This window comes from Trichechus manatus, unplaced genomic scaffold, assembly GCF_000243295.1.
Source record: "Trichechus manatus latirostris isolate Lorelei unplaced genomic scaffold, TriManLat1.0 scaffold00039, whole genome shotgun sequence".
Lineage (NCBI taxonomy): Eukaryota > Metazoa > Chordata > Mammalia > Sirenia > Trichechidae > Trichechus > Trichechus manatus.
In genome coordinates, this window is record NW_004443975.1 from 4,607,613 (window position 1) to 4,633,625 (window position 26,013).

The 26,013-nt window shown below is 34.0% G+C and overlaps 1 protein-coding gene across 12 annotated transcripts in view; it reads right to left on the reverse strand.

Annotated features, from left to right (window-relative positions):
- CEP170 (centrosomal protein 170) overlaps positions 1 to 26,013 on the reverse strand; it is a 134,841-nt gene that overhangs the window by 57,674 nt on the left and 51,154 nt on the right. For 10 of the 12 annotated variants that reach the window (XR_002824016.1, XM_023730884.1, XM_023730883.1 and 7 more), the window contains exons 4-9: positions 22,236 to 22,314; positions 16,571 to 16,629; positions 16,317 to 16,479; positions 15,149 to 15,283; positions 6,702 to 7,178; positions 1,332 to 1,975 (exon numbers count right to left, since the gene is read on the reverse strand). Coding sequence is in view for 11 of the 12 variants with exons in the window: in XM_023730884.1 (XP_023586652.1) it covers positions 1,332 to 1,975; positions 6,702 to 7,178; positions 15,149 to 15,283; positions 16,317 to 16,479; positions 16,571 to 16,629; positions 22,236 to 22,314 (1,557 nt within the window). In the remaining variant the exon portion in view is untranslated. The remainder of the gene's footprint in view (positions 1 to 1,331; positions 1,976 to 6,701; positions 7,179 to 15,148; positions 15,284 to 16,316; positions 16,480 to 16,570; positions 16,630 to 22,235; positions 22,315 to 26,013) is intronic. The other 2 variants (XM_023730885.1, XM_004375859.2) reach the window with 1 other exon arrangement.

Here is a 26,013-nt window from a genome sequence, read left to right on the forward strand (position 1 = left end):
GATTTTAAGATGATCTAAAAGAAATACATATCATTATCAACTCACAATGATGAAAATAATTCAAAATCACCAAGGGTCATTTTCTATGCCAAAAGTGTGTCATCATTTGACTTTAATATAAACAGGAAACTTGCTTTATTCATCTAATTTTTCTCAAATCCTGCATTTCTTCTTATCAACCACTACAACAGTATTTATTACATGACATCTATTCCTAGACTAATAGGTCTCCAAAAGTTTGGAGTCATACACTTCAACAGTAAAACATTTTGAGCATGCACTCCTCAATAAACACATATTTAGAAATTATACGTGTTATATCAATGCGGTAAAACAGAACACACTCCAAAATAGAAATAAAAAATGACATTAAAAGCAAACGTAAGTGGTAACATTCTTCCTGCATCCCAAAGAGTTATCTTGCCCACTTCCTGAGAGAGCACTTTGGAAATCCATAATCTAAAAACTACAGCATCTCAAAGATTATTATGTTATTATGTATACGAATCACTAGACATCTTATTTTTAATGCAGATTCTGGTTGAGTATGTTTGAATAACAAGAACTTAAACAAAAAAATTAATGTTCAGTCAAACTTATATTGCTATTTCCAAGGGAGGGGGTGGGAACTAAATAGCTGATTCTGAAGTCAACTTTCTATTGCTGTGGAAAAATTGGGGGAAACTACTTTTTAAACCAAACAACAACTATTATACACATAAACCAACAATATCAAAGAACAAATCTGAAATATACAAAAACATCATTACTAGGCATATACTTGGCTAAGAATATCATAAACTGGTTTGGTTTTCATACTTCTTTTCTATCACAAAAGACAAGAGTGAATGGAAATTAAGAAGAAAAAAAAAAGGACAAACAACAAAATTAATTTAAACATATGCATTTTCATTTGCTTCCAACATGAAATTAGAAGGCATAAAACCTATGGTTAGCTATTATCCGCTAACATTTATGTTTACGATAACAAAGTCATAGCAATCTGATTTTTTGCTTATAGTTTTTTTTTTTTAGTGTTTAAATAAGTGAAAATACTATTTCTAAATCTTATCTTAAATTTACACAACTTTAAATATCACAATAGTTTAAATGTACAGGATTTTAATTCTGAAACTCAGGAAAATTCAGAAGATAAGCAAAATAAAATCAGAAGGCATTTTGCTCTTGTTAGTCTTGCCATTGTCTACCAAAATTCTGAAGCTCCAACACTACAGACTGCATTAGGACACTTCACGATGACTCTCAATAATTTTCAAAAGTCAAATATGCCATGCAAAAACTAACATCATGTCCAAATTTCAATTATTTACCTTGTCAATCATTTTTCTTGCTTCCACTTCCTCACTGTTGGGATTCTCTAACTCAATGGTATAAGTACCCTTGTCACTTTGGTCATCATCATTATCCTTTTCAGAAGTAGCAGAAGTAGCTTGATTTTTTAACATTTTATCCATCTCCTGGCTTGATCTGTGCCCAAGACTCCCTGAACTTCTTAATAATGCAGTTTGTAGGAAGGGTATTGACACCGATGGCTCCTCTGATTTCTGTTTTAACAATTTCCCATGTGGAACACCATGCCCCCCTCTGTGATGCGCAGAGCTAGTCTGTAAAGACAAAGAAACCACTTTGGCATCTGCTGTTGGAGAGTTTGCTTTTTCAAGTTTTGTATGTGGTGTTGAATAAATAGTTTCCTGACATGAGATTCCTGCACTCTGAGTAAAAGAATATGACAGTCTTTTTCTGGGATTGTCTTCATCAAAAAATGCAATCATAAAAGCAGTTTGACTTACAACAGCTTGGTCTTGATGCTTTTCAGTAGCCTGGGCCTTCTGTAGCTTTTTGTGTTCTGAATGGTGGCGCCTTAAGTGTTCCTCAAGAGTTGCCCGTTTGCTACAACGCCTGTGGGCCCCAGCATTCTCTGAATCACTTTGTGTGCCATCATCATGTTTATTTCCTGGACACAAAAAGAAATCACATAATAGACAAGGAAAAAAAAATCCCATGTAGAAAATTAGAAGCATGTACAAAAGTGCTATTTGTTTTGCCCTTCTCTCTCTTTTCTATCCAGAGTCATATGTTCTTTTCAGTAACAGGCTCTGCAAACTTCCCTCAATTGCAATGCTTACATTCAAATTTTATCAACCAACAATGAGGTCCTTTATAACAACTGAATAGAATTGCCTTTCTTTCTCCAAATTTTAACTTTATAATGACTCATCAATGCCTTAATACATAAACAATACTATTATCATCTGTGATAGTTTGTATTCATAACATCAATAAACATTTATCCTGACTACAAATTTTGCCTTATTTAAGCAATCAAGACTCCAGCATTAGAGAGAAAGAGAGACAGGAAAGGCTTGATCCCACTAAAATGCTTATCGTTACACAGGAAAAGAGGCTACAAATGCAATAAAAATGTGATGAATCTTAACTTTCGATAATGTTCGATAATTTCAAAAGTACATCATTCCTTTCCAATACAAAGATTCAAATTTGTAACTCTCATCAATTACTGCAGAAGTTTTTTCCAAATGTCTTTGGAGCTTTGAAAATTTGCATTTTTGTGCTGTAAACTCTGGTAGCTTCAGAGTTAAATAAAGCATGCTACAAGGCCTGTCAAAGAAAAGTAATTTGTGAAATAACTATATAAAGCTAAGCACCTACTGAGCAAATGGCACAGTGCTAAATAAAACCAATTAAAAAAATCTACTTCTGTCCTCCCCATAAAGCACACAGACAGAGTCAAGTTAGAATGTATTTGGTTTTTGAAACATTAGCTTCCTAACCGAGGTTTTTCTATATCATAATCAGTAAAAACCACTAGGTACCCTTCATAGTTGTTAGTGATTAGATGTGAAACTTTATGAAAATTACTTGATTTTTCACTGACTTAGAATTCTCATTACATAAACAAGCACATTAAAAGAAATTATCACAGGATGATTATTATACTATCACAGTATGAAATTAATAGAAAGTCAAGATTTATTCGACATATGTTTTAGAGCGTTATCACAAATCAGGGCTTAAGTGGTGGCTTCTTTAGAAGCTATAAATGAATCTAGTCAACCACATACATTCTAATGCTTCTGGGCCTAAATCTGATTTTCAGATTTCCCTGGGCTACAAATTTTAATCTGAGCACCTGCTGAATAATGTGGCACTGAACAAGATGATGATTTGAGCTGAAAGACTCAGGGTACAGGGGTCTAGGAGGGAAAAAATTGAGTTTTAATGCTCATGGGTTTGTTTCTAATGGATTTAGAGCTTACCAATTGGTGCTAAATAATTTGACACAAAATGACTGATTAGAAAAATGTGTATAAAAGGAGCGATGAGACTCAGGAGAATGGCATAGCACAGAGCAAAGGGTGGCGTTTTGGAAAAGTAATAGGCGAGGGAAACAACAGGAGTAAGACTAAAATAAGGAGGCTAGGGGAGCACTTCTAGCAGAGCAATAGTGATTAATATGATAAAAATCAGGTATGACCACAAATCTGAAAATTTTTCTTCAAATTAGTAACTATTCAAAATGCAATCTGAAATGAAAAACAGGTGTTCAATAAAGGGTATCCTTGCCTCAGGGAATTAAGCTAGGGATCACAGCAGATGGCAAACAAAACCATTAGACCAAATGCAAAATTAATCAAAAACATTACACTTTACAAGAAATTTCATTACTGTATTGGCTATACTGGAAAGGTACCTAGTTACTAAGATCTGAAAATAACTCAATATGTATTTCTTTTTGTATTGTTTGTATAAAAATGTGACATATGACATTTAAAAATTATAGTCTTGCCTAATAAGAATAATATACATACATACACAAATTTTTTTTAATGAAAATATCATCTTCTTTAATGAAAATAGCCATTTTCTGTTTTGGAAAATTATATTTCTCAGCATTATACAAAGTAAAACACCTGATGAAAACTAATTTTCTGTTTTCACTCAACAAAAAGATCTCTAGAAAACTCCCCTCACCAGGTTTCTTTCTTTTCGTTTTTTCTGTCATTAACTAAGTCTACGTACGTTGAAGTTCTGTGTTTTCTTAAGGGTAGGTTAGCTGTGCCAAGTCACTTGCTGTTATTGTTGTTAGTTGCCATCGAGTCGATTCCGACTCATGGCAACCCCATGTCAATAGCTGTGCCCAAAAGAAGCTGCAACTCTCCTAAAGGGTAGAAGTGTATGGGCTTTGTGAACAATATTTTCCTCACTGTCCCAAAGCGCGTGCACTTTACTCTTGTAGGAGCAAAGTTTTTTTGCTTCTGTTTTGTTTTGTCTACTTTCAAGTTTCTGACTGGTCTAAATATTATAAAATTGTGACTATTTACTATAATTACAATTTTTTGGAGTCTGGGTATGTGGGTATATACTTTTGATATCCTAAACTGTAGAAAATCTTTATCTACTAACGGCAGGTCTTACTTTTGGAAAAAGTCAAATGTCACTTGTAAATATGTCTGTGGAAATAAAATGGATCTATCTTACATCAAAAATGAGTTATACCCATAAAGGCATTTTCTTGGATGGCTTATAAAATGCTCTGAAGGCAAATCCAAAAGAAGGATTCTAAACCAACTTTAAGCAATGGCAATATACTGGAATATATGTCTACCTATAAATCAGCTTTGAAGGATAATAGTAATTTGCTAGTATATTTCTGGCAAGGTCTTTAAAATATCAAATCATTACAAAAATTCCTCGTGGGAGGAGGGCACAGTTGGCAAACGAAGAAGGTACATGTTATTTGTGTAAAAATACAGTGAATACATACAGTAGCGCATGTGGGCGTTAATACCGCCATTTGAAATCACACTGACTCACAAACGGGCCTTGTTCAAGAGCAGAGACCATCTTAAAATCATTACTTAAAAATAATCGCTCATATAGAAAATACAGTAGCACCCTGTCAAAGGCGGAAAACTTGCAAGACCCGGAAAAAACAAGGCAGTCCTGTTGAGTTCCAGCTCTCACAGGTATCACTGTGTTTTCCACTAACAGACAGCAATAGAAAAGTGGTAAACTGCACGCTGTCAATGGCAGAAAACTTGTGAGACACGGGGAAAAAAAGGCAGTCCCGTTGAGTTCTGGCTCTCACAGGTTTCACATGTTTCACTGTAGCTATAATGAATAAAGAAGTTATAATATAAAAGAGTTTAATAAAAGTATCTTTTTAAAGATATCTTTTAAAAGGCTCTTTTAGCTCATTTTTTGTATATTAAGAGTGGTTTAAAAAAGACTAGTTGAATTATTTCTAAATTTTGAAGGTTGACACTGCCTCATACATTATACTAAAATATCAATATTTATTTATTAAATCCATAAAAGTGGTCAATTTACAAATGGGTAGTTTTTATTTGTGTGCTTTAACCTATGCATACATATATAGGTCTCAATTACATATTTAATATTGTCTAGCAGAAGTAAAAGATCATTTGTTGTTGCTGCTGTGTGCCATCGAGTCATTTTTGACTCACAGTGACCCCATGTAACAGAGTAGAACTGCCCCATAGGGGTTTCCTGGCTATAATCTTTATGGAAGCAGATCACCATATGCCAGTTAATTGCTGGTAACTACATTTTAAATACAGTAATAGGCCCCAACAAAGAATTAAGTAATCACACTATCTAACTAATGTAAAATATGCATAGGAGTACCATTTCCTCTTGATCAGAATCCAAGGGTATAAAGTGCTGGTTAAACCAGGGATGATGATGTCACTGATAGTGAGGTTATTCACAATTCATTCAAATTACTGAATATGTAACAGATGCACAAGTCCTAGGTGAGGTGTTAGAGATATCAGATAAGTCACAGTCTGACCTCAAAGCACTTTTTTTAAAGCCCATTAGCAACTTGTATAATAAAATGGTCAGATTAGCATGCAACCACGATTTGCTCAAAACCATTTTCCTTATAGATAGCTTGTTAAAAGTAAGACAGAGTAACACAAACTCTGTAGTCAATTAATTCTAAAACAAACCTATTTGGCAAAATCAATGGGGAAAAACATGATCAGCTGATACCTCAATATACAGGTATGAAGATTTACTTATTTTGGTCAAGTGTTAAATAAAGGATATATATTATTTCACAAATGAGCATTCAATTGTGACTTTCACAAAAAAAACTGAAATTAGATTAATCAATTCCTAGTAACAATCTCTAAACCAAAAATCTCTGTTCTATGAGAACAGCTTGAAATACTCTATCAACAATGTGACTACATTCCCAAAGTGAAACTTTGGGCCCATATCATGTGGCTTAAAATTTTTTTCAAATTTTAAATATTGATATTTTACTGGAATCATCATGATAGAGAAGAACAGAATATATCTTTTCCTTAAATTAATAGAATGATGGGAATTATCTTCTAGGAAATTCTACTAGTGAACTAAACCAATCATATTTCTATAGGAAAAAAAAACGTATTTAACGATACATATACAAATTTATAAAACCAATCTGGTCTTGGCAAGAAAATGAAGAAAGACTATTTTGAATAAGTAAGTTGGACACGAACCGTGGTTTTCTTTTAAGCTTTAAAATTAAATATAAGCCTTTGAAAAAGTATAAGTTTTCTACCGAATACTTTGTTTTGTCACTGTGAAGAGTAAATTTTCTTTATCATAAAATAGGAAGTTCTCAAACGATCAATTCACTTTACCTTTCAACCTTTTCAAGTAAACTGGAACATCACTTTTAATACTTTTGGAATCCACTTCTGTTCTTTCCCATATCATCTGAGGAGGGTTGTTCTGTGCTAGCCAGTCAGCTACTTTGTTTTCTGGTGCCATCATCCCTGTTTGAATCCCCAGCAGGTCTTGAGTTCCAGGAGAGGACTTCTTTGGCTTGTGGCGCTGATCAGAAGTAAATTTTGTCACATGGTCTCTAATAGTTACCTTTCCTGGGGTACTGTCATCAAATTCAATGGTAAATGAAGCATGCCCTGCACCTGTTGTATGGGGACTTGGTATGTCTTTTGTTGGGATTTCATGAATAGTACTCTCTGTTATTTGTGATGGTTGCTGGAATTCTTTTGTAGGGATTTCAAAATAACTTGGTTCCCTACAGAGAGGAAAAAGTACTTCTTCATTTGCAGCTGCAGGCTGTTCCTCAACTTGCTTGGAATCTATGCTGCACCCTAATGAGAAAAATAAGAGAAAATTCAAAATATTTGGAAGCTTCCAGCACTTGAGGGAGTCCAGTAAAGCCATCTGTATTACTCCATAAGAATCAGAAGGCAGATCAGTCTGGATGAAAAACAATAGCGTTTGCATCAGAGAATAAATGTCACGGAGAAGAAGGAATCTTGATTATAAACAGTATGCTTTATGTGAATCTGTTGAAACCTACGTAGTACTCTATTAAAAGTAGAAGATGCAAGTTAAATAGTAGCAATGGCAAAAGGACAGCAAAGCAGTTAAGAGATAGACCTTGCATGGCTAGATCCACATCTTTTCCAACTTGGATCTAGAAATCAAAGTACAAAAGAATTGAAATCAAAGGCAGATACAAATTCATGTTCAATGTATACATCTAGAATGACAGAAAAAGCACGAATATCCTTATCAAGTCATCAGGATGAGATAAATGAAACATCTATGAATATAAGCAGAACTCCAAGAAACAGGTACTCAAGTGAGGATACAAATATGAAGCAAATATGTAAGTGATGTTCTAGAAGTAACAGTTTCACTTACCATTCTTCACCATCACATTCAGAGACATTACTTTCAGAATGACATAAAATAATAGTACTGATGTATGATTCTTTCAAAGAGGTGGATACATTTTATAAAGAATAAAAGAATGGTTAAAGATAATACACATGGTTTGTTTGCAGCACTGCAATCCAAGCAGCAGTGTGAAAGAAATAAGCTAAAAATAGAAAATTCACTTGCCAGTCAATAACTCCTGAAAAAAATTAGTTTACATCTGCATATAGAAGAATGTGCACAGAATATCAAAAATCCTTAGAGGAAAGCTGAATTATAAATCTCAGATCACTAAGAATGTGACAGAAGGAGCAAGCACTCTAGAACAGTATTGCTATTCTTCTGTTGCCATAAAAACTAATATAGAGGCATAAAAACAAATACATTTACAAATATATAAAGGTATACACATGAAAATGACAATTAGAAAGTTTTAAGTATGTGTTATTAGTGCAAATGCAAAATAAAAAAGTAAAGATTAAACTACTCTGTTGTTCAGGAAGGAAAAGAACCATGTCTACTATCAAGATGGTGAAGAGTGAGTTCAAATGATATATATTTCCCTAAAGCTCAGAAAAGCATTCAGTTTTTAAATACGTTGATAGAAAAATCATTTGTACAAGAATTTATTAGGAAGAAAAGGCTATACAGGGAGACTAAGATGTTTTCAATTATTTTCTAATTAAGTGAAGTATTTAGACTTTTGGAAACATATTCTCAAACACTGAATCTTGATGGGATTCATCAGGTGTGGTAATTAGTTTCTTGGCAGTACTCTGAATCTGAAACAATCATAAAACGGTTTTCTTTTCAGTTGTAGAAGAATGGGTCAGCAAAATTCCTGTCATCAAATGTGTGGGGTAGGGTATAGAAGATATCTATTTCTAAGAAAGATAAACTTTCCAAAAAAAACTAAATAGAAGGCAAAGAGACCATCTAACAATTTTAATGTAAAAAATGTCTTTTTCAAAATTGACTTAGTTTTTCTTTCTACTGAAAATGGAAGATCAGAAAAACTTCATTATCATAGCAATATAGCAATAACAACATGACTCATAATACCTAAAATCAAGTTTTTAAAATTTCTTTATTAAAGAGTTAATTTGTCTTTTTCTTATTAATTAAATGTCCACTTGGTGAATGTTTACTCTGAAGGTGTGTCACTTAAAATTTCTATGAGAATAAAATGAATTAACTACTCCCCATATATTCATGGAGCCCTGGTGGCATAGTGGTTAAGAGCTCGGCTGGTAACCGAAAGGTTGGCAGTTCGAATCAACCAGCTGCTCCTTGGAAACTCTATGGGGCAGTTCCACTCTGTCCTATAGGGTCGCTATGAGTCGGAATTGACTCGACAGCAATGGATTTGGTTTGGTTTGGTTCATATATTCATAAACTAATAAATGTTATTTGTTTTCTTTTTGAGCCATCCATTTATTTACTACGTACTGTACTTTATCAATTCCATATCGTATACTTAGTTTATAAACCTATCCTATCAATCTTTTTGTGGTTTTGCCCATTATTACGGTAGCAGAGTAACATCAGAGACAAAAGATGGTAGTTTCCTACTACTAACCATCTTGACACCCAAATAAACATGATGTGGGTGAGCTATGAAGCGAAAATAGCTGGTCCAGGGGTATAGCATTTATCATCCACTTGTCACTTATCTGTCGAGGGAATATCTCATCATTTTTCCTCTAAGAAAAATTTAAAATTAATATACATATTCAACATGTCACATTATATTAAAACATTAGAAATGAACAATTTTGCACACCACTTTTTAAAAGGGTGCCATTCCCTAAGCTAGTCCTACTTCAAAATCGCCTTTATTCATATGACTAGAAACCTGAGACTTATACAAGGTAACACCTACATAATTTATTCAGAACTGAGTCATCTAACAATGTCAAGAAACACAAGATAGTGGAAAGGCAACACGTTATGATTTAGCGGTCATGATTTAGCGATCATAACCTGGCAGCCTGGCTTAGTGAAAACCTGAATGAGATTTGAAATCAGACAAATTCTGTCTCTTATCAGTTTTGCATCCTCATTTTCCTCATCAATAAAATGGGGAAATAATATCTACCCATAAGATTGCTGTGAAGGTTTAGTGAGATAAGTATTAAGTAAGATTATTTAAATTATCCAGAACAAAGCTTGGTACAAAGTAGGCACACAAACTTTTCTTTTACTTCTTCTCCTCTGACTCTCCAACACAGGAAGAATCAGGGAACCAAAAATCTACAACAAAAACTAAAAAACTCAATAGACACATATGACAACACTTTTATAGGGAAGCTATAAGTAGGAATCAACTCGATGGCAACGGGTTTGGGTTTTTTTTTTTTTTTAATACTCTAATGTTCACGAACTTTCCAAATATGGAAGTCTCTCACTGAGAGCTTTTGTACTAATTACTCAGATTACACGTGGAAATCTGGAGAGGGTATAGAAATGAGGATTAAAGTCAGACATACTGCACTAAGTAACAGCTCAGTGGTAGAAGACAAAAACAATAAAGAGCAGACACATGGCCTTAAAAACATAACCATTCAGCACCTAGGAATCGTAACCCATTGCTGTGGAGCCAATTCCGACTCATAGCGACCCTACAGGACAGAGGAGAACTGCCTCATGGAGTTTCCAAGGCTGTAATCTTTACGGGGCAGATTGTCACATCTTTCTCCCGCAGAGTGGCTGGTGGGTTTAAACCGCTGAACTGAGGATATTAATGTGTTGTAGTTCAATAACTGATATTCATAAATGATTCTGAGTCATAAAGAAAAATTTTTTTAACTATATTTAATGATCATGTGACCTTTCAGGGATATACATAATACACATAATCCAGAATAAACATCTTCATTTCTATATATTACACTACATAAAATATCAGACTAATTAGAGGTGACAGATTATAATTATGAAGGCTCATTTCACTTAAGAGATTCATCCAATCTACTCTATTCCAAGTACTTTAAATTAAAAAGACTCGGGAAACTCTTTTTGCTAAAAAGGAGTTACAACTTGAAAGTTGTCAAAATTAGTTTGATTGGATTAAAATACATTCCTCACAGTTACACACACATGAACACCTTTTTAAAACATATACAACATTCCAAGGCCTTTAATTGTAACCTAAATAAATGTTTAAACCAAGCTAGCAAGCAGAAGAGTGGGTATATCTGAGCACAGCTAAAGATAAATTGAGGACAAAATTCCCTTCTTTATACTAAAAAAACCACTGCCATCAAGTCAATTCTGACTAACGGCCATGTGTTATAGAGTATAACGGCTCCAGAGGGTTTTCTTGGCTGTAATCTTTACAGAAGCAGATCACCAGGCCTTTCTTCCACGGCACACCTGCATTGTTAGAACCACCAACCTTTAGGTGAGTAGTCAAGTGCAAAAAAACCATTTACACCACCCAAAGACCTTTCCTTCTTATTAGGACTCAAAATATTCATGCACTTTCAGGAAAATTTGATTGCTCTAATGTACATATTTGCTTCTAGGCTATATGGTAGGCCTTTAGGAGATCCTGGATACACGTGAACTCACAAAGAGGGACATAAAAAATTTCTAGACAGCAGACACTCTATCATCCTTCCTGGAATGCTTACCTTCCATAATAAGTACTAGATTTTTAGACTCTAAAAATTGGTAACCAAGAAGGAAATCATTTTTTGTCTTTGCCTTAGAAGTATGTTTAGAGCATACGTTATTAAACTAATCATTTACATTGCATAATTTGAAACTTTTTTTAAAACTATTAATTTCAATGCGATCAAATTAAATGAGATCTTACTGTGGTATACATTTTCTAATCTGTTTCTATAATTTCTGCTCACTTCAAAAATCATTTTAGGCCAGTAAATTGTCTCTCTCATCCTGTATTTCAAGAAAACTGCAACTTATAAAGTTGAAACAATAACATCCTCATGCTAATATAAGAAAGCAAGAAAGACCCTCATAAGGCTATTATTTACATACATCTGACAGGGCTCTTTAAGCTATTTAACACAAGACATTAGTGAATTAATTCTTTATTATTCAAAAATAATATAAGATTATGAGGCAGCTTTTGGTCATCTGGCAGAAATTACACTCAGTGAGACAGGCCACACAATCATTTAAGAATTTAGTTTCATTCACATAGCTGAAATTACTGCTGGATGCTTCACAGTTTGAAACACTTTATTATAGTGAGGTATGAAGGATCAATTTTTTTATGCCTACTTTTTACAGTTTGTTTAAATCTTTGCACCCTATGAAGCATGTCCTTTTGGAGTGACAGTCATTGATTGTGTGTGTGTTTATTTACAAGAGTAACCATCACTGAAATATCAACTGCTTATGATTAAAAGCATGGACTGCCTGAATTCTAATCCCAGCTCCACTATTTGCTAACCAGGTGACCATGGTAAGTTAAGCTACTATGGCTGCACCTCAGTTTTCTTATCTGTAAAATGGGAAAAATAACGGTACCTACCTTTAAGTATTGCTGTGAGGATTAAGTGATTAAATGTAAGGCAATCACTTAGAAGAGTGTGTCTTTAAAACAAACACCATAGAAGAGTCAGCTATTATTATAAATCATGGTTCTGTCTCCAGTAAAAAAAAAAAAAAATTACATATACACTTTATTGTATTCTAGAAATTATGTGTTTCAGAAGTTGTTTTGTACATTGGGTGGAGCTAAATTTTTAATGTCTAGATAAAATCGTTATCACAATTATTTTCAGAATTTAGCAACAGTTCGATTCTGTGTTTTCTTTTCAATTAACCACCTAATTAGTAAGGCTGTTGTGTTTTTTTTTTTTTTCCTATCTCTCTCTACTAGGTGACTCTAGTCCACAATGATAGTATAATATGTGGTCCTTGAAAGCAAGGAACTTATAGTTTAGTTGAAAAGAAAAGGTATAGAATGAGACAGACCCACTCATTGACACTGAGTCAATTCCGACTCATAGCGAGCCAACAGGACAGAGTAGAACAGCTCCACAGGGTTTCCAAGGCTATAATCTTTATGGAAGCAGACTGCCACATCTTTCTCCTGCAAAGGTTCGAACTGCCGAACTTTCAGTTAGCAGCCGAGCACTTAACCACTGAGCCACCAGGGCTCCTTATAGAATGAGACAGTGTTACACATTATAGCAATACATATATACAGATACATCGTTTAGAATTTTATACCACCTGATGTACTGTATATATGTCTGTGAGAGAAGACCAGGCAGCGATTAGCATAATCTACATGGGGAAGCATTGGGGAAGGGCACTAAAACAACTGGTAGTAGGGCATACGGCACATTAGGGGAAAAGAATACTAAACCTGTTGCTGTCGAGTCAATTCCGACTCATAGCGACCCTGTAAGACACAGCAGAGCTGCCCCACAGGGTTGCCAAGGCTGTAAATTATGGAAACAAACTGCCACATCTTTCTCCCGTGGAAAAGCTGGTGGGTTCGAATTGCTGACCTTTTCGTTAGCAGCCAAGCGCTTTAACAATGGTGCCACCAGGGCTCCTTTCATTTGGGAAAGTGGGATGAAATTAGAACACTGACAAATAAGCTTTAAAAGTTTAAAATCTATTTGGCAGGCAAAGGGCAGCCACTGTAGTTTCTTGAAAAAAGGGAATAAAAGGTCAGTTTAGATATGTGAAATAAACCGAAGGAGGGTTAAAACTGGAAGCAGAAAGCTCAATTTTGACTCAGGGAAAAAAAGATGGCAACAGAATTAGCTAATATATTTAGACAGATGAGGGGAAGGGAATACAAGACACAAAGATTTCAAATAAAACGGACATTCTTGATTGCCTTCCAATATCCATTTCCTGTTCTTCCCTCCTAAAGGTATCCATTCTTCCCTGACACAGTTCATGTGCCTAAGAGGATAATTAACCCCATACTAGGCTTCAGGGTGGACAACACCGGTTTAAGGATAGTCTCATATTCCTTCCCAGGGATTGGTTCAGAAATAAACAGGTGACCTACTCATAAACCTGTGAGAGGCCAATGAAATAAGTGTTGAGACCTCTGGCGAAAGTTCTATTTTCATCTTCTGGAAGGTGTCCTGGAAGCAACCTTTGCTCTTTTCTGCTGGATGTGATCAAAGCAGCACATAGCCCTGACTGCTGCTCACAGCAGCCTTTGACGATGAGGGGAGACCACCTCAGTATGCAGCCACTGTGGACAGCAGGGCTGGGAGATGGAGAGAAACTAGGTACCTGATGCTGGATTCGCCAACCCTGAAAAGGTTCAGTTATGTAAGCTAGCAAATTCCCTTCCTGTTTAGTCTTGGGTAGCATTTCTGTAATTTGCATACGAAGGCACGCTAAATAATAGTAAGGTTTTGAGATTGGGCACGAAGAAAACTGTTGGTGACACAAAAGAAGCTGTGACGGAAATTTACTTGCAAAGCTGACCTCAGCATGGGGCACTGTAAGATCAAGCTGATAATGCCAGCTTTCTTAGATTTGTATCCTGATATAATTAGAGTATATTTAAAGAACCAGTGTTCTTATTCTCCAGCTAAGAATAGTGTCTTACTGATCCTGTAGGACTACTGTCACGAGTAGAAAACTGAGAAGAGCTCAGACTAAGTCTTCCATACTGATGCCTGGTGCCTGTGCTTAATTTCTCCAGATCTGGATCCTTATCTGCTGTTATCACAGAAACTGAGTGCTTCATCCTTCGTTTTTATTGTCTTCACCAGGTCCTTATGTGACAGACAATTGATACCTCAGTTTATTTCCTGGAAACCTTGATTTTCTGGCTTATGGACACTTAGGTAACTACTAAACCCCTCCACCAAAACAATATATTTCCAACTATTAATCTGAGAATGTGGCCCAGAACTATTTCTTTTTTCTGACTGCCAAACACAGCTAAATCTTATTGTTACTATATCCCAACACTGTACACTGAGATTTTAAAGACATTTTAATTTCACATCATATTTCTGAACATAGTAGAAATTATTTGTTTTAAAACATGATATATGCTTATAAATACAATGAAAACACACAAAATTAGTTTGTACCTACTATTTTTAGTCTCACTGATACATTTTAATAATTATTTTAAAATATTATAAATGCACAATATCATTAATTTATTTTTCAAGTTTTAACAATCTCATAAACTAGAAAAAATGTTTTAAATGAAAGTGCGTTATAAAGATACTGTAATACTTTATAAAGTGAGAATCACTCCTAATCAAGAATTTAAAATTAAAATAACATAATCATTAAAATATACATCATTTATCTTTATCAAGTTATAGAGTAGCAGATATCTCTTTTCAAAGTAGAAAGGATTTTGCTTAGACTATAAATTCTTCCCAATATGTCATTTAATGTCACAGTCATTGAGATCGTTTACCTGACATTCCAGTTTCATGATTTTTCTCTTCAGGTTTGCCATCTGACTTGAGAGCACTTTGCTCATCCACCTCATCATCCCCCCACCACGATGGCTGCCCATATAATGGAGTACCACGCGGCATAGCAGAAATATCTGGAAAGAGGTGGGAAAAATCTGTCTAAAGCAGATGAAACAGAAAAAAATACGCTTTCGCAGAACGCTAGAATTGCTTTATTAAATAAAAAAACAAAGTATAGTTTAGATAGCTGAAAAGTACTCTAAGTTGAATAATAGTATTGTCTAAGACTTTGTCAATGCTGGACATGACTAAATAAATGAAAATTTACATAGCAAGTATCTAAGTAATGCAACCTGCTATCTCCCAATAGTTTTTTCTTAAAGTGGACAGTTTCTTTAGTCTATAACTGAAGTATGCATTAACAAAAGGTCTTTGACTTGAAAATTTAGACAAGAATTGGCCTCACTAGAACTAGTTTAGAGAAACTAGGTAATAATCAACTAGGGAAAAATGAAACCAGTCTGGTCAGAAATGGCTCATTAAGTCTAAATATAAAATGCAAAATTAAATTTTGGCATGAGCAACCATTTTTTAATTTTTTAAAAGTCCCATGGCATTACACAGTAACTAGATTTAAGCCAGTGTTACCAGGACTAATACATTTTTATTTGAGCAAATTTGGTAATATCTATCAATTAAAAAAAAATTTTGCTTTTGTTTGAATGAAATTATTTACGTAAAGCATTTTTCACAGTGTGTGGAATACGCTAAATATGATGATAATAATTACGATGATGTAGCATTATTGGTATCTAATTTTTTTCCTTTAAAAGTCAAATTTCAGTTACAATTCAGAAGAAATAGCAAATGTGAAATAATAAAAATATAATGTGGTAAACTTTATTTCCCTCAAATATTTAAACATATTAAATACACCTACACACAAATGCCATATATAATTAACTATGCATTTTACTATGCTTTCTAGTGAAAGAATTGGCTGCATTAAAATCCATGAAGAGATAAAACATATAAAACTCTTAAATCATCATTATTATAAATCATTTAGTAAATGTCTAACTAGACATGGCCAAGTTTTTAAAAACAAAGCATGCAATTTCCTCACAATCAATTATAAATACAATATTTACAGAGAGATTGACTTACCCATGGCTTTTTCCTCAGACTTTAGTGCTTCTGTAGCTTTGTGCTGCACTTCTGTTGCAGCATCCGCTACCTTTGAGTCTATGCTTTTGGTACATGCAGATTTTGATAATTCCAATTCTGAAGATTTTTGGGACAACTGAAGCTGAATAGTAAACTTCTCATGCTATAAAACATTTAAAAATGGAATTGAAATATCCATGAGTGAAATCAACCCTAGTAAGTGGTAGGGTTGCGAAAGAAATAAACACTTTTACCTTAAGAGCCTCTTCAGGGACCCTCATCTCTCCTCGTACTACAGTGAAAAGATTTGTATGTAAACAGGGATAAGGAAGACTGTAATTCAAAATTCTGGTAATTAATCTTAAAATGATCATCGAAGATAATTTAGAAATTGTCGTACTTTTTACAGGTAATTACAACAGAATTATTATACTCTTCTTAATGGTAAAATGTTAAAAAATGCTTACAAACATGAAATTTTTCATTTTGAAATGCTAAATATTCTTAAAACCCAGCAAGTATTTCTAAACTTATGTGATGAGTTGCTTTTTCAAAAAGCAAACAACTAGATGAGTAAGACTACAAAAGACATTCACATTTTTTAATAACTACGATGATGAAAAAGCACCAGGATCAAATTATATTGATAGTTAATCATAAAAATGTGAAAGGAAATACCTCACCAGTGATTACTCAATAGCAAATCTTAAAGGAATTTGATTACTCACACTTCATAAACACTGATAAAAATGAAGTTCATTTTGCAAGCGCAAAATAAATGCTATAATTAGGGTCCTTATAGTAACCATAACCATCCCTTTCTACCACGAATTGCAATCAGGGTCATATTACATTATCAAACAACTGACCCTATACAGATGCCAGATATAATGAATGCTTTCATTATTAAACTAAAAAGAACAATGCTTCTTTATATTAAAAAGGACCTATTCACTACACAGTAGAGGTCACATTTCCCACTATTACTTAACCCTATAATGAAAGAGCTTTTTATAACCATGCACTAAATTCTGTACTTCTTTACTCATTCAGAGCACCCATGATACAAGGGTTGTTACTGTTAGGTGCTGTCAAGTTGGTTCCGACTCATAACGACCCTACGTACAACATGAAACATTGCCTCGTCCTGCTCCATCCTCACAGTGATTGCTATATTTGAACCCACTGTTGCAGCCACTGTATCAATCCATCTTGTTGAGGGTCTTCCTCTTTTTCGCTGACCCTCTACTTTACCAAGCATGATGTCCTTCTCCAGGGACTGGTCCCTCCGATAACATGTCCAACAAATAAGAAGTCTCATCACCCTCACTTCTAAGGACCATTCTGGCTGTACTTCTTCCAAGACAGATTTGTTCGTTCTTTTGGCAGTCCATGATATAGTCAACATTTTTTGCCAACACCATAATTCAAAGGCTTCAGTTCTTCTTTGGTCTTCCTTATTCATTGTCCAGCTTCCACATGAATATGAGGCATGCACCTTAATCCTCAAAGTGACATCTTTGCCTTTTAACACTTTAAAGAGGGTTTTTGCAGCACATTTGCCCAATGCAGTATGTCGTTTGATTTCTTGACTGCTGCTTCTGCAGGCATTGATTGTAGATCCAAGTAAAATGAAATGCTTGACAACTTCAATATTTTCTGTTTGTCATGATGTTGCTTGGTGGTCCGGTTGTGAGGATTTTTGTTTTCCTTATGTTGAGGTGTAATCCATACTGAAGGCTATAGTCTTTGATCTTTATCAATGATTCAAGTTCTCTTTGCTTTCAGCAATCAAGGTTGTGACATCTGCATATCACAGATTGTTAATGAGTCTTCCTCCTATCCTGATGTCCCGTTCTTCTTCATACAGTCCAGCTTCTTGGATTATTTGCTCAGCATACAGATTGAATAAGTATGGTAAAAGGGTACAACCCTGACGCAAACCTTTCCTGGTTTTAAACCACACAATATCCCCTTGTTCTGTTCAAACAACTACCTCTTGGTCTATGTACAGGTTCCACACAAGCACAATTGAGTGTTCTGGAATTCCCATTCTTCACAATATTATCCATAATTTGTTATGATCCACACAGTTGAATGCCTTTGCAGTCAATAAAACACAGGTAAACATCTCTCTGGTATTCTCTTCTTTCAGCCAATGACATTAGCAATGATATCCCTTGATCTATGTCCTCTTCTGAATCAAGAGGACACAATAATCCTAAGCGTTTATGCACTTAATAACAGAGCTTCAAACTACATGAAAGAAAAACTTCTGCAAGGAGAAACAGATAAAATCAAAATTATTGCATGAGATTTCAATACCTAATAATTACTAAAGTACACAACATATCAGTAGGATAAAAATGATTTGAACAACAGTATCAGCCACCTCAGGCTAACTGACACTTGTGGAAGTAAATAACAAACTTACAAGTAACTTATGAGTCAAAAAAGGAAAATTAGAAAATAGTTTGGATGCTAAAGTAGTACTTAGGGAGAAATTTATAGCAACTAAATGCCTATATTAGAAAAGAGGGTCCAAATGAATGACTTCAGCTTCTACCTTAAGAAAGTAGAGAAGAGCAAATTAAACCAAAAGTAGAAGAAAGTAAATAATAATGATGGCATAAATCAAACAGGAAATAGAAAAATATTTAAGAAGTTCAATGAAGCCAAAAGCTCATTGAGAAGTCGTCCCATTTTCTCCACCAAACCTGCTCCATTCACAGATTTCTCCTTATCACTTTATGGTGGACTCCATTTGACTACATTTTTCCAATTGCTTAGGCTAAAATCTTAGATTCAGCCTTGACTCTTCCCCTTTCTTTCACACTCTACATCCAACCTAATCTGGGAATCTTATTGACCACATCTTCAAAATATATCCAGAATTCTATCATTTCTTACCATCTCCACTACTCCCACCCTGAGCCATACTTCCATTATTGCTTGCTTGAATTATCAAAATAGCCTCCTAACTGTTCTGTCTTTTCACCCCTGCCCTCTACCCTCAGTCTATTCTTTGAATAAGAATAGACGGAGTAATCTTTAAAAACACATAAATCATATTGTTATCACTTCTCTGATCAAAACCCTCTAATGGCTCCATTTCACTTAGAATAAAAATAAAAATCCTTATAATAGCCTATCAGAGCTCATACATTCTGTCCCCAGTACCCTTCCATCCCACTCTTTCCTGGCTCCAGCTATACTGGCTTTTAATAGTTTCTCAAGCATGCCAAACAGGCTCCTGCTTAAAGTCTTTTGTACTTACTCTTCAATCTACCTGAAGAGCTGCTTCTTCATATCATCTATATGGTTAGCTCCTTCACTTTTTCCACATCTTTGCTCCAATGCTGGCTTCTCAGTGAGGTATTCCATGACCAGCCTTTTTAAAATTATAACTTCCCACTTACCACCACTGGCTCTCTGTACGCCCCTTTCATACTTTTTTCTCCATAGCACTTCTCACCCTCCGATATCCCTACTTTTGTTGTTTGCCGTCTGCTCTCTCCAATCCATTAAGTGTAATCTCCAGGAAGGACAGGGATTTTTTTGTCTGTTTTATTCATTACTGTATTCTCAGAACACTGGGGCTGTGCCTGGCACATAGAACACATTTAATAAATAACTTAGGCTTGCTTATCTGCCACATTTTTGGCCACTTGGAGATTTATTAGTTCTTTTCTCAAGTTTATCTTGATTGCTGTAGCATTTTATCACCCCTCACAAGTTTACTGCCACTTTTAAACTTGGACATTTCAGAGTACTTGCTTTTGCAAGCCATCACTTAATTTCTTTAGTTATAAAACAAGACTTTCGGCATGTAAATTTCGTTTCCTAGTTCTAGTCTCAATCCATGGTAAAACGTTCTTTATATTGTTGTGGTATTTTAATTAGTTTTTCACTCCAAGGTATAGCAGTTTGTAGACTGGCTAACAATCAAGATTAATCCAATAAGTAAATAATGGAGAAATGAGTTAATAAGTTAATAAACAAAACACTACAATTTCTTCAGTCTACAGCAGTTCTGTCAGATGGGGTTGCTATGAGGCGGAAATCGACTTAACAGCACCTAACAGGATAGCTAAATATAGAAAAAGTAAATGTAATATATAAAATCTGTTTTTAAAATTTCATCCTATATAATTTCTGTGACTGTAACAGCCCAATGTTCATTTACGTATAATGCTCAAAAATCATGACTATGATATGCTATTTAAAAATAATAAAATAAACTGAGTTTAGTCTAGGCATTTGGATAGTAGCTCTGGCTCAACACTGGCTGTACAATCCTGAAAAGGGCACTTGGGAGAGAATATTTATCCCAGCAATTTTAGTCAGACATATTACGAGCTGGTATATATGAAAGGAATGTTAGTTCTCAGTTAAGAAATTACTGTACAATTTTGAAAAGCATGAGTTATTTCTCAATAATTTCTTGTTGATTTAAAATTCAAAGTTAACTTTATACAATTTTATCAAAACTTGAATGTCCTACTATGCATTTTCTCATGTTTTGGTGTCAAGTTGATTAAAGGACGTACTTAAATTCAAAATATACTTGTATTTATTTTTGATGAAAATTATGTAATTAATTATATAATTAATAAGCCTATTAACCAAGGCTTTAATGCTATTAACCACTTCATGCAATACACATTTTTAAAAGTATATAACTCAAAGTTATTAATGTTTAATGGTTTCATTTTTAGTATATTCCTTTGGCTGGCTCTATAAGTATAAAGGTTATATGCTATAAAACTACTTTTTCATAAATTTTAAGTATAACCTAAAATAAAAACTAGTTATGCTCTAAAAACAATTTTTAAATAATGTTACTAAATTTACTTTATCTGAGCATCAACTTTACTTAGCTGAGACTACATTTTTTCTGCTAGAGTGACAGAAGTCTATCAAAATTGTCAATGTTAAAACGTCTTAATATCAAAGTTCACATACATATACCTGTCGCCACTGAGTCGATTCCAACTCACAGCGACCCTACAGGACAGAGGAGAACTGCCCCGTAGGGTTTCCAAGGAGCGGCTAGTGGATTTGAACTGCCGACCTTTTGGTTAGCAGTTGTATCACTTAACTACTGTGCCACCATACATATAGTTAATTCAAAACACTAAAACCTAAGAAAAACGTTCACCATAATGTAGAATATCTTTATTTTAATTAAACACAAATAAGTCTTTTCGATAAAGCTTTTTGCCTTGCATGAGTAGAAATTCTTTTATTCTTCAATCCATTGTGTTCCATCTGTTCACTAGCAATTCTTTACCCTAATCCTAGAGACATATCCCTGTTCAGTTCTTAGAATCCTACTTTTAAACAAAATAATTTTAAATACACACTAAATGTATAATGCACTTAATCAGGGAGCCTCAGTCTTAAAAGCCATGGGATACTGAAAAGTTTGAAAACTCAACAGGCAATATAGATTCCATTTTATTCCATAAAACGGAATAAAACTAGAGATGAGAAGAAAAGTAGGTTTAAATTATTACATTTCTCCCAGGAGGCTGATCTGTGCCACCATTATCCACCTGAAAACCATCCCTGTGCTGGGCTAAAATTAAACATTCTCCTGTTGTCTCCCCAGTTATACTTTTTGATACCCAAATTACACATGCAACAGCACTGTGGGGAGATCTCAGTAGAAATGATATAAATATATAGTTAAAAAAAAAAAAAAAGCTGAGTCCCTCAATTTTCCAGGATTATTTTTGGGAACAGGCATAGTAACCAAAGATAAAATATAATTTTTAACATGTATGTTAATATGGAAAGGCACCCAATAAATGGAGATTTCTAGCATATTTATATTGTGAATTCAAGAAATGTTTTTAAACCACAGTAAAGATTTGTTAATATATTTAATAAATGTACAAAATCATATAAGGATATCATATCCGAATCTCAGCTTATCTTCAAGTTTCAAGGTGATATAAGTCTGTTCTGGAATCCTTACATCATTCACAAAAGTCTACAAGAAAAAAAAGATGTTGGATTACAAATGAAATTTTAATTCTTATATTTCAGATAAATTCTCACCCGATACTTAAAAGTACATATCATACGGTTTGTATATTGTAAGACATGCCATGCATCCTATAGGCTAATAAATGATTTCATACTAAGGCTAATAAATGATTTCAGACTAAGCCCTTTATCACTATTACAGGTACCACAAAATGAAACAGGTTTCAGTGCCTCTAAGTCCCCCATGCTGCCAAGACAAATTTAGGTGGCTCAAATGGTTCCTAAAAATGATGTCAAGGAAAGCTCTTAATCCAGAATTGGCAAATTGTGAAGGAGAAAATACTTAACTGTCAATATACCATCAGGGTCCACTGGACCCAATTTTAGCTTTTTAGGGGGACAATTCTAACTATACATAAAGTATGATGTATTGTGACTTTTATTTTGAGAGAGAATTTACTTAAAAAATGAATAAAACTCATTTTATGCTGCAATTACCATGTCGGTTCTTTGGACCCATTTATAAATCTAAGATACATGATGGTATCTTAGTGATTTTATTTTTCTTATACCTTGAAACATTCTACTATTTTATCATCCTAGTAAGTATTTCATCTTTGTTGCTGTTGGGTGCCATCAGTCGATTCTGACTCATAGTGACCCCACGTGACAGAAAAGAACTGCCCCATAAGGTTTTCTTGGCTTTAATTTTTATGGTAGCAGATCGCCAAGTCTTTCTCCCATGCAGTGGCTGGGTGGGTTCAAACCACCAACCTTTTGATTAACAGCCAAGCACTTAAGCATTGTGCCACCTTATAATTATTCCTAACTATGCTGAAAAAGACTAAAATAATACAAAAATATAATAATAATGGAATTGCTTAGAACAGTCCTACTCGAGAAATATATTGCAAGCCACAAATGCAAGCAAACATGTATCAGATTTTCTGGTAGGAAGATTAAAAAGGTAAAATAAAAAAGAGGTAAAATTAATTTTATTAATATATTTTTTATTTAACCCAATATATCCCAAACATTACCACTTCAACATATATTTAAGACAAAAATTAACAGGATATTCTGCATTCTTTTTTTTGGCATACATCTTTGAAATTTAGACTTGTCACATTTCAAGTGTTCAACAGACACAAATTGCTAGTGGCTACTGCAGTAGGAAGCAGAGACCAAGAAGGATGATGCAATAGTGAAATAAATTATCACTATTTCATCATCCTTCGAGTTTCTTATAGCACTGTCCAAAATACTGTATCACTTTTCTAAGAAGATATAAAAGGTATCTTGTTTTAGTTAGCAATGACCACAATTAAAAATTCAAATTTTTCATTTACCATCCATAAAAGCAAAGAGAAGAAAAGTGACTAGAAGATACTTCACAATTATACGGTACATACAAAGAAACAGCTAGCAGCACTCTAGACTCTAATAATGATGGTGATACTGATACAGGGTAAGAAAAATGTCAGACTATGAGTCTTCAGATGAAGATATCCTAAATGAATTCTGTCTAACACAAATTTTTCTTAAATTTTTTTCAAAATTTTCTAAAAGTTTCTCAAAGCGAGAAGAAGGACCAAAAGAAAACATGGTATTTTCATGCAGTTAGTCATCCAGTAAGAGGGACTTTAGGCAATATTTTTCAACAAGAACCGCAACCATTCTGTTTTTTAAAAATGAATTGTGACAATATTCTTTCTTTTTTTTTTTTTTTTTAATGTTTGTGCTCCAAAACTTATGTGACATGGTTAGTAAGTAGATAAATGCTCAAAGCAAGTATCTATACAAACGTGACTGGAAGGAAATAGATGTTGTAGATATAAAATTATTGGATTGATCTTTCTAATTGCTGTTCATAAATCTAAAACTAAGAAATGTTTTGCAATTATAGAGCAAAGAACATGGCCATCCTCTAACAAAATTATAAGCTGTTAAAGTTTTCAAAAATATTGCACTTTGACAATTCAAGAGCAAAAAGAACTAGATGTCATAACTACACTAGAACCAATTAGAAATGTACTTGAAATCTGGAGTCAACACTCATAAATTGGATATGTTATCCCGGGTTAATAATGCATGAAAACTGATATGCAGTTAGGTGCATTCAAAGAACATTTCCCACTTTGTATATTACATATCTTTTGAAAGCAGGAAAACAGGCACTAAAAATTTGAATTCTCTATGCCGAAATTTTTACTAAAATTTCCAGCTGTTTTTCACTATTCCTTTTTTTCTCCTGCAAACTATTTGACTATATACGTACATATACAATTATACTATATACTTGCTCCTCAGTTATCAACATGGTTAAGTTCCAAAGACCAGGTTGTTATGCAAAAATCAGAGTTATGTGAAAATGGAGGATGACCACATCAGATCACAAAATGCAGGATGCCTACATCATTACATAACTGCCAAATTACATCATTACATAACTGTCAAACCACTAAGAATCATGGCCCAGCCAAGCTGACAAATAACCTTAACCATCGCAGCCAGCAGTACTCTCATCTTGCACCTCAGCATTCATTACTGCCAGACATACATCTTTAATGCGCAAAATAGTCAGATAGTGGATTTTCTACTATTGCTATAAGTGCTAAATGTTGGATAACAAGACAGTCATAAGTAAGGAGTAGGTGTATACACACATACATACATGTATACGTACATACATACAAAACTACATATATATATAAATTAAAAGATACATTAGATACAGATGGTAATTGGTGATGACTATTTTCTCCTAGCACACTGAAGATTAAAGACCTAGAATTTGCTAGATTTGTAGATCACAGGACAGTGTTATACTTAATTGCCTGGTATGCAGATATCATGTAAATACCCAACAATTTTTCCTTTGATAAATTAAAACTTATTCTTTCCTTTTGAATTTCATCTTTTTCATCTTCTATCTTATTAGATTTGAACTGGCCATAATACCTTATTTGTGAAGGCTTCCTCCATGGTGAGGAAGTTTAGAAGGACCCTGAATGACATGCAGTAAAATAGATAAGAGGATTTTGTTATTGTGGTCATATTCTCAAATTTTAATGCATAATTGTCACTTTGTAATATGTCGCTACATACCAGTTTCTAACTCCACAAAAGAAAAAAGAAAAAATTAGAAGAAGGTGTGATTGTATTTCATACATGGAAATAGTGGAATACTGCTAAAACTCTGAATCACACCTTAGTAAGATTTATAGGCAATCCAAAATCATAGGCTTCCAATATATACTTCACAGAAAAGTTGAAATGGTAACACAAAAAAATTCAAAGGCTTCCTGGATTTATAAACTCTAACTTCAGATTCATTTCTAAAATGAACATTTCAGAGTGTTTTAAAACTTATGTCTTCAATTTACCTAAGCAAATTATTCTAAGTTAAATTAAAAAATAGTATTTTAAGTATAATTACATAATAGAAAATCTAAAGAAAATGATGGAAAAGAGAACAAAAGAGTAGAACATATTAATTCATTGATGCTATGCAGAAGATAAATGACTGGGTACACCATGTAAGAGGAATGTCATAGTTTTTTTTTAATTTTTATTGTACTTCAGGTGAAGGCTTACAGAACAAATAGTTTCTCATGAAACAGTAGTATACATATTGTTTTATGACAGTGGTTAACAACCCCACAACATGTCAGCCCTCTCCCTTCTCGACCTTTTTTTTTTT